At 38.7% G+C, this 10,214-nt stretch overlaps 1 protein-coding gene across 9 annotated transcripts in view; it reads right to left on the bottom strand.

Annotated features, from left to right (window-relative positions):
- Positions 1-1,059: 1,059 nt before the first annotated feature.
- Positions 1,060-10,214, bottom strand: part of LOC137287448 (anoctamin-4-like) — a 109,617-nt gene continuing 100,462 nt past the window's right edge. For all 9 annotated transcript variants that reach the window (XM_067819741.1, XM_067819742.1, XM_067819743.1 and 6 more), the window contains 5 exons: positions 8,491-8,643; positions 6,422-6,474; positions 5,500-5,687; positions 3,920-4,016; positions 1,060-1,940 (listed from right to left, as the gene is read on the bottom strand). In XM_067819741.1, the coding sequence (XP_067675842.1) occupies positions 1,758-1,940; positions 3,920-4,016; positions 5,500-5,687; positions 6,422-6,474; positions 8,491-8,643 (674 nt within the window). In that variant the 3' untranslated portion in view covers positions 1,060-1,757. The remainder of the gene's footprint in view (positions 1,941-3,919; positions 4,017-5,499; positions 5,688-6,421; positions 6,475-8,490; positions 8,644-10,214) is intronic.

Genomic DNA, 10,214 nt, shown 5'->3' with positions numbered 1-10,214 from the left:
ATTCAGACTGCCAAAGTAAAAAATCTTTACTTAGAATTGAGCTCAAGAAATAAACGCTCCATTATATAACTCCAGATATGATGCTATAACAATCTTGAGCAATTTCAATCTGTTAGTATGGATTACAATGTAGTGAATAGTAAAAAACACTATACCAAAACTGCATAACTTCATTTTGTTAGTAATTTTGAGGTTAGGAGATATGGAGAAGAACTAAAGATTTACAGAGACAAAACACATCACTAAAGACTTTATACAAGTCATGCACAAGCCTAATGACAAAGGTATACTGAAAACCATATTTTCATTAGACCACACAAACATCAAGTTCAATATGAACCTGTCTTGGTATCAAATTTCATTTATTTTCAAGTATTTCAAACAAGCTACTTCAAAAGTGCAAGAATTCTTTTCTTAGTATTTCCTGTAAGACAAAAACAATTATGCAATTTCCATCCAGGAAAATAGGTCAAAGATTTGCCATAATATACTTCAACACAACTAAGCATCACTTAACATATATTACAACCAAAATCACAAAAATTTGTAAGTTGGGAATTATTCAAAAACATAACCCACAACATTTTTTACTTTCATAATTCTGTGACAGTTAAATATAACAAAGGTAAATTTTGGCAACATGCTTTGGACTACCTATTAATACCTTCTATCAGTGTTCTGTGGTTTAAGAAATGGTAAAAGTGTTTTAATTCAAAGCTATGAATACACCATACATATGTACATTTGAAACTTACACTTACATAGTATGTATGTATGTATGTATGTATGTATGTATGTATGTATGTATGTATGTAAGTATGTATGTATGTATGTATGTATGTATGTATGTATGTATGTATGTATGTATGTATGTATGTATGTATGTATGTATGTATGTATGTATGTATGTATGTATGTATGTGTATTAGTGTCCTAATTTTGATATCCACAGTTTATTTGCTACACTATGGCAATGTTATATTTGTTACATTTTCCTTTTTTTAAGTAAAAAAACTGAGGAATTTTTACCATGTGACATACTTATCTGTCAATAAACCATTTTCTATTTATACAAAGTATTCATCTTGCTTGTCATGGATAGATGTTTCATACTAAATTGACTTCCATCAGTATATGCCACTTTTTGTACACCACTCTCTGTGAGAACTTTCCAAATAGAAAGTTTCACTCATTAGGACTTTATCAAATCCCTTCTAGGAAAACAAAAATACTGTCCTTATTGTCTTTTCCAGATCACAATAGCCCTTTAATGACAAATACACTGAGGACTGAGTAACTGAATCTTACAGTCACATTACCGGTAGTTTAGAACATAAAATGTTCTTTGGCATATGTGTCCATAATCAACTGGCCATCTGCACAATAAATTAAACTGAGTAACGTATTGCGAGTTAGACAATGCAAGTGATCACCTAACAATTCATGTTGCACTGCTATATCTTTCTTATGTTCTTTCTGTGGGGATATTTAATAAATAGTTAACCCTTGCATAAGCAGATCATATGTTCCTTCTAATCCATCTCGCATGCAACATCGAACAAATTTATCCCTTTGCTGGCTTTAAATAAACCGTAACGTTTTCTCCCTACTAAATACTAGTACCAGTATATTCCAAATAAACAGATTACATAGGGTTATCACCCCTGTCAACGGAGACATGAAGTAACAGAGTTATCTCCCATACCAACACAGGACAGGGATTAACTGAGAGTTAACTGACAGGGGTCATCCTGATACTAGTACAATGGACCTTCCGTTTCTGGTTTTCGGCGCCTGAGGTTGTTTTCTCTTCTCAGGGCTTCTGCATGCAATACTGCTTCCTTTGCCAAGTGTTTCTCTCGAAGCATCTGAAGCTTCACTGTTCGAGGGATGTCTGGGACAAGGTAGGACACCAGCCATGACAGGAACACCACCACCAACTGCAACAGAAGCAGTACATATTAGGATCACAAACTCTGAAGTACACTAAATGTTGCAAACTGATAAGGCCTATGAAGATCCTTGTTAGATTTGGACTTCAGCAAACCATGCTTGTCGTAAGAGGCAACTAAAGGGATCATGTGGCCAGGCTCACTGACTTGGTTGGAAATCACTGGATTGTCTGATCCAGACTCGGCTATTTATATGCCACTGCCAAGTTGCTGGAATATTGCTGAGTGCAGTGTTAAACAACAAAGAGATAGTAAAAGAAAAGTTATCCACAATGAATTTGTGTTTTCAGTTATGATCAACATATACTGTTCAAAATAAGTAGGGGATATTGAAATATGATTTTGAATAACATCGTGGAAAATGGTCACAAATATGAAGTTCCATCTTTATTGTGTGTGCCTTTGTTTTAAGCCCACCTACCACTTCATTTCAGCTCATGTCACTTGTGCATGTCACATGACAGTGTGTTGCATGTGGTAGGGGTGCAACTGGTGATTTTACACTTTACATTAGCATGCATTTCTTGAGTAATGTGACCCCAAGAAAACATACAATGACTTTAAACAATTGTTTGTCATCATTACAACACATTATTGTCTTTGTTTAAATTTTGAGACACAATGTGACCTCTGCAGCAAGCGGAACGTCTAAGGGCCGTTGGCATGTTACAGATCGGAACAAGACAGAGAATAGTCGCCCAAACTCAATCTGTCATCAGTAGATTGTGGGTCCGGTATCATTGAACCCAAAATGTCAATGATCTTCCTCTTGCCGGTCGCCCAAGGTCACCAACAGCGGCACAAGACAGATTTGTCAGAACTTATGCTGTTCGGAATCGAACCAAAACAGCTTGTCAGATCGCCTCCCATCTTGAAACTGCAGCTGGAGTTTGAGTCTCGGGTCAGACGATTCGAAACAGACTACATGCATGTGGGATTAGGGCTCGTCAACCGTACGTTACGCCTGTACTGACGGCCAGACACATCAGACAAAAATGTCAATGGTGTGAACAACATCACTGCTGGGGAAATCGTCAATGGGCAAGGGTTATGTTCTCTGATGAGTCAAGATTCACTATAGACTTCCGGGATAGGCGTTCTCAGGTTTGGCGGCAACAGGATGAGCGTTACGCTAACCCCAACGCTCATCAACATGACCGATTTGGTGGTGGTTCTGTTATGGTGTGGGGAGGAATCACTGTGAATGGCAGAACAGCATTTCACATCGTCCAAGGGAGAGTCACAGGCCAGTCCTATCGTGACAACATCCTTGATGCCACTGTTATCCCCTCTGCGCGCCAAGCTGGTCAACATTTTGTTTACCAAGATGACAACGCCCAAGCACACTGTGCCAGAATTGTCACCGACTACATGCAGAGGCAAAACATCGTTACCCTGCCCTGGCAGGCTCTCAGCCCCGACCTTTCCCCCATAGAACATGTTTGGGACATGCTCAGGAGACGTGTGAGACAGCATCAACGTCAACCAGCTACGGTTCAAGAACTGGGTGCAGCGCTGCAAGAGGAATGGAATGCCATACCCCAATTCATGCTTGGTCGGCTGATAAGGAGTATGCCAAGGAGGATTCATGCTTGTTTGGCCAATAGCGGAGGTTTCACACGTTATTGACTTAACTCTAACAAATGTCATTCAGTTTCTGGACCCTTCTCACCTCTTCATACCGTTTGTGGAAATGGCGCGTACATGAGACCGCGTTTCACTATGTCATCTAGTTCTAGACTTGTCTATTACTGGTCCCGACCTATTAGTAATAAAATATATTCCCCACAATTTTGGTTACTTCAATTTTTTTCCGAATATCCCCTACTTATTTTGAACAGTGTATTTTATCCTAAACATATTTCATCCACAGATAAGGATCATTTTGATGACAAACATTAATTTCTAGTAACCTGCATATCTAATGGATGAATATTTCCAAGGAAACCCATTTCCCGTCAACTTACAATGAAAAAAATGATGAAGGCGAGCTTTGCTGTAAGGATATGCCAGAACTCCACACTGTATTCATAATTATTCTTTTCATCCCTGTAGTCTCTAAAGCTGTAAAATAAACATATCAGCTGCTGTTAAAAATCCTATTAAAATGCTAAGGCACTAAGAATACACAATACCATTTGGAAAGTTGTAAAATGTATCACATGCTGCATTTGGAATTACATTTTGTCAGAGAAGTACAGACTCCAGTACTATGGTTGGTTTGAGTCCAGCACTGGAACCTTCACTCACAGAGTAAGTTACCTAATTACCCACTCACAGGCATTAAGGTATACAAGGTATAAGCCTAAGGCATTTCCTTCGGACCTTTTTCTTCTTAAAAGATTTAATTTCCGATTCATACAAAGTTTTAAAGTATGAATATTAAGATAAATAATTATCAATTACAATTGTTCACTTGGTTCAATAACCCTGGAAAGCTAGATAACTAAATATATCATTTTGATCCCCAAAACAGCAACCAAACTGTTCAGAGGGTTTCAAAAGCAGCTCTCTGTTTAGTGTCCAAACAAGTTTGAAACACACATGATTATTATATTCAAATTCTCAACTTCTTTATTTGCAAGGTCCTGAAGACGGTGCCTATTAAGTTTTAACATTTCAAATGTCTTATCAGTATATTCAATGTCACAAACAAAAGCTACACTGATAGTCCATCATGTTGGTCAAATACTTATAAACCAAAATTCACTCATGAGAAGTCTCTTTAGGTTGGTGTACTGTTAGGCAACAATCTTAAAATATTTCATTTTTTTCAATTTTTTTTTATAAATATATATGCTCAGAAAACACTTTTACCCTGTATAAATAAAACATTTCAAATCATTACTAAACAAACAACAATGCTCAGAATAGACAAATCAGAACATAACATTCACAAATCATTTCCATGAACACATTAAACAAGTGTCATCAGAAGGTGACAAGTCTCCCTGGCACCTATATATTGGCAAGACCAAATCACCTGAAAGTAACTTTAAGTCCAAATTTTTAGACTAAGTCCAAATCTATTGAATCCAATTGAATCTATTGAATTGAAAAATACAGATGCCAATAATCAGCAAATAGCAAAACTGCCTATGTCTGCTAAGTTCTGCTGAAAGATATTGAAAGATTTTGAGTGGTGCTCCGGAAACAATGGTCACCCCTCCTTTAGAAGTCCTTGTTGGAGTCTGTTCTAATGGAAACCAAGAAAAGTAAAAATGCAAAAAAATCAGCAAACAGCATAAGGCACCACTCTGTTCGATGTATGTACCAATTTTTTTTAAAATATTGAACAGTTTTTCACTTATGCTGCGGCAACAAAAATGATTACAGAATAGAGATGGACAGATAGATGGATGAGGTGTCAACTATTTCCCACCACACTGCATGCTGGAGAGATAAAAATGTTTGAAATAATGTCCAGTGGTCAAACACATTGTTGTGTCAATCTAAAACTCATCCAAAATACACAAAATTGTGTTATAATAACACCTGTCATTCAAATACTTTATTGAATTAATACTGATACAAAGGGGAATCATACCTGCATGTTGTAACTTCTCCGAATTCACTGGTTTTGGGGTCAGCAGGTAAACTTGAATTCTCATAATCACTAACTGTGAAGGTTGACAAGCTGAACTGTATGTAACCTTCCAGGGAGCCATTGTTGTTATAGCCAAACCGATACACCAGTTTGGGTATGAACTCAGATGTAAATGCTATTATACATGCCTGAAAGGAAGCGAAAGCATAAATATACTCATAAGGAAAAGTCAACAATCTCCAAGCAAGTACAGTGTGCAAACATTTTGATGCTGTATTCATAGCCTAGAACAGACGCTGGTATTATCAACTGCAAGTCTTTCTGAATGCTAAAGTATTTTGATGTTGAATCCCAATTGCGCAGATCGATGCTCATGCTGTTGATCACTGGATTGTCTTGTCCAGATTTGATTATTTACAGACCGCCGCCATATGGCTGGAATATTGCTGAGTGCGGCATAAAACTAAACTCACCCACTCAGCCTCCTTCCGTAAGGCCACCTTAGCAGTATGATTATCATAAGGCTATGGGAGTTATGATCATCTTAGTTCAAAGAGCTTTGTGGAATGAAGTCCTAAAAGCACACTCAATGCTGGAACAGTGTGTGTCCCAATTAGATAAATATATGCCAGTCCATTTTTAGCATAAGTGTCTGAGAGAGTTTGGTTTTACGCCTCTTTAGCAATATTCCACCAATATCACGGTCTGGGACACCAGAAATGGGCTTTGCCCACTGCACCCATGTCAGGAATGGAACCCAGGCCTTCAGCGTGACAAGCAAACGCTTTGACCACAATGCTACCCCACAGCCCCTATTAGCATATACATCACACATTATCTGAATTTTACTTTTCTATTTTACTGAGAGGGTTACCTCAAAAGTCACAAGAACAAACATAAGAAAAATGTAAAGAGTAATTACATTTGAAGCTACAGCAACAGTGGAGATGCCTCTCAGGATTCCAAACCAGACACCTGAAAAAGAAGGAGGATCAAAACTGGAAAATATCCAAAACAGACATACAATTCAAAACAAGGGCATACCACTAGCCAATGTCAATCCATCATTGGTTAGTTTCAATGGTTAATTACCATTGAAAGATATTCTTGCTTATGTCAGCTTTTATTTATAATGAAGGTAAGTCCAATTTCACAATGGGCATTAAAAAACTATCCTTTGTAATACAATCATTGTATCATTGCCCACTAATATGAATAAAGCCATGATCTATTCCAAATAAGTTACTTTGGACATTTACAAAATGTGCATTGCTCATTCCTGCACTACTCTCCTTTTTTAACATTTCCTAATTCCCTACCACTGGAACATAGTTAGACTGAGCTTTTTTGAACAGATATTTCAGAAATTGAAGAGAAATTGTAGCAATAAATAAACTCAACAAAAATAAAATCTTTACACTCATTTCAAAGTCAATAATTTGAATATTTTGGAAAATGGGTTTGAAATAACGATTGTTTTCAATTCTCTTGTCATTAAAGATGCTATAGCATACAAATCATGTTTGTCATGGAATCGGTTCCACCGGAAATGTGACTACAATGTCCATGATAAAAAACTGTGAGTCATAACCTAATGAAATCATGTCAATATCAGATGTGTCCTCCATGGGCGTTCACAACTGCAATACGTCTCCTCATGGATTTGATGATGCATCTGAACACAGCTTGGGGAATGTGTAGCCATATTTGTACCAACATGGCACCAAGCTCCTGCAAGTTCTGTGGAAGGTTCCTTACTTGACAGAGCCGCCTGCCTAACACATCCCACACATGCTCTATAGGGTTGAGGTCGGGAGATCTTGAGGGCCACTCCATGATACTGATGCCAACGTTCCTGAGGAGATTTGTTCTTAAATTGGCTGTGTGAGGTCTGGCGTTATCCTGTTGGAATTTCAGACCTGGGCCATGAGCTGCCATGAGAGTGGCAAAAGCTCTGGAATGAGCACCTGATCCCTGAATGCTGTCGCATTAAGGTTTCCATGGATGACAATGAGTCAGGATCGAGCGTGACCGTTGATAGCACCCCAAATCATAATGCTACAGCCCCCAAATTTATCCACTTCCTGTACGCAACACTGGGCATTGCGTTCTCTTCGTCTTCTCCAAACTCTAACCCTTCCATCAGCAAAGGTTAATGCGAACCTTGATTCATCACTAAACACAACCCTATTCCAATCTCGCTGGGCCCATCTCAGGTGCCGTCGTGTCCTGAGAAGACGTTGGCGTCGATGGAAACGGGTTAGAATGGGGTCCACAATATGGTCGCCATGCATGAAGACGAGCAGAACGCAGGCAATTTCGAATGGTTTGGGCAGTCACTTGACCTCCAAACAATACATTCCCAGTGGATGTGGCAGTGACAAACCGATTACGCAAATGACGTAAGACAATCTGTCAGTCTTCTGTGTGTGACGACACACGTGGTTGACCAGGACCGGGACGGTCAGCTGTGGTGCCTGTTTGATGGACATGAGTCTGGAGATTATGGATGGTCTGTCGACTGCATCCCATAACCCTTGCAACATCAGTGACGGACGTTCCCATATTCAGCATGCCAATGTGAATGTTTGACGGCATTGCAAATTAACAAATAATCAACCATAAAACCGTGTTTTTCTGTGATGACACTCTACTCTGCTAGCGTGAGATCAATTGCAAGTGTATCAATAGGTCACGTGACTTTGTGGCATGTGGAAACGTGATAGCATGGAGTGCTCTCCCCCTTGCTACGTAGGCCCGACCATTAGAATGAATGTGTGACGTAATGCCCTTGACAATGCATCTAACCATAATCACAACAAGATCACTTTCAAGAAAAGTTTCAAAACACTATTTGCAAAATAATGAGTGTCAAGTTTTCATTTTTGCGGAGTTCATTTCTATTTCCAACAGTACTTTAGATGCCTGCAAATACCCACAGGAAGTATTAGTAGGACACTAAGCAGTGTATGTTCAACATCCCAAACTTACCAATATCCTGGGCTCTTGCTGCAAGTGGTCTCCTCCACTGAGTGACAAACTTGTAAGCATCCAGTCTCACTTCGATAATGTTGTTCAGCAGAGCGAATAATGGCGCCAGAGGGAATGCAGCCACAAAAATAGTCACAAAGCCATATTGTATCACTGAAAAAAACAGAAAAACAAACGATAAAGGCGTTATTTAAAAGATATTTCATGATGGATGTCTACAGTGCTTGAAGTTCATGTCTTTAAAATAGTGAGTGAGAGAGAGAGGTTAGTTTTACGCCAACTCAGCCACATTCCTCAAAAATATTCCAGATATATGGAGGTGATCTGTAAATAATCGAGTCTGGAGCACACAATCCAGTGATCAACAGCATGAGCACTGATCTGCACAACTGGGAACTGATGACATGTGTCAACCAAGTCAGTGAGTCTACATATATGTAGTAACAAAGGTCTGACCACCCGATCCCATTTGTCGCCTCTTACTACAAGCACAGGCTGAAGACCTATTCTACATCGGGTCGTCACGGTCACGTCTTTAAAATAAGCCTAGTGAATCAAAACTGGTTTTCAACACAATGAGCATGTGCACAAACTTTGATGGGGTAGCTCAATGGTTAAAGTGTCCAATAAACCTGAAAATCTGGGTTTGATTCCCCATATGGGAACAATGTGTGTTGTGCATTTCTGACGTCATCCACTTTTTTATCACTGGAATATTGCTATGTAAAACCATACTCATTCATTCAATGCACGAAATCAGTGATCTCTTTCAATTGTCACTGGGTACTGTGAGTATACCGTCATCCCTCGCAATAACAGTCTTCATGATACCGCAGATTCAGTTAAACCGCGGGGTAATCCATGGTTCCCATGAAAAAGTTACCAGTAAACACACATCTTCACATAATCAAAAACATCACATCAACCAGTCCGATGTTGAGCTCTGGTTAATCACATAAACTAGTGAAATTTAGTGCAGAGTGCAATTAACAGTGTTAATCGTACTCATCCATTGTTTTTCAGATGCTTAAAACATGAAGTGTTTTCCCAATAATAATCATACGAAAGTGAAACATTGTAGTAACTTATGATTTGTTCATAAAAACATGCCCTCATCAGTATGTTTACATTTATTAAAACCACATTACCTCATTCTATACATGTACAACTTCATTCATGAGGGTCCGGTTTTTTGCGTACTATGAAACCACCAATTTCATATTATTCTCAGCAATCACAACAGATTACAGCCTTGTAATCCATGGACTCCAAGACCAGCTTTACTGATTCAGTGAAGTCATATTTGACAATTAATTTGCCAACATTTTGTTTTTACAATCAAAGAGGCACGTACAGGGGGAAATTATCGGTGACTTGTCAAACTGTCTCCCATGTAAAAGGTATCCAAACAGGTAACCCAAACTGCTCGGGCTATGTTAATTAGTATGTTAAATATGTTCGCAGAAAACATGCATTATACTAATACGGTAGCTATGTGTAACATTTCTGCTAAATAACTGCTTGATTATTATGATAATGGAATATAGATTCTTTGACGTGATATTATCGGATTGTTTTCAACTGAATCACCTGTACACTGGGAAAAAATCTGTGCCCAGCTGATCGCTATTTCCAGCTTAGTTGAATAACAGGTCGCATAACAGGAACAAGAACTAAATTGTCGTGCCTTGTGATGTTTGACTGCAAGCATCCCGGGGTCCAAG

This window comes from Haliotis asinina, chromosome 6 (genome assembly GCF_037392515.1).
Source record: "Haliotis asinina isolate JCU_RB_2024 chromosome 6, JCU_Hal_asi_v2, whole genome shotgun sequence".
In the NCBI taxonomy this organism is placed as follows: domain Eukaryota; kingdom Metazoa; phylum Mollusca; class Gastropoda; order Lepetellida; family Haliotidae; genus Haliotis; species Haliotis asinina.
The sequence above is the reverse complement of the archived record's forward strand: the minus strand, read 5'-3'. Positions and strand labels throughout refer to the sequence as shown.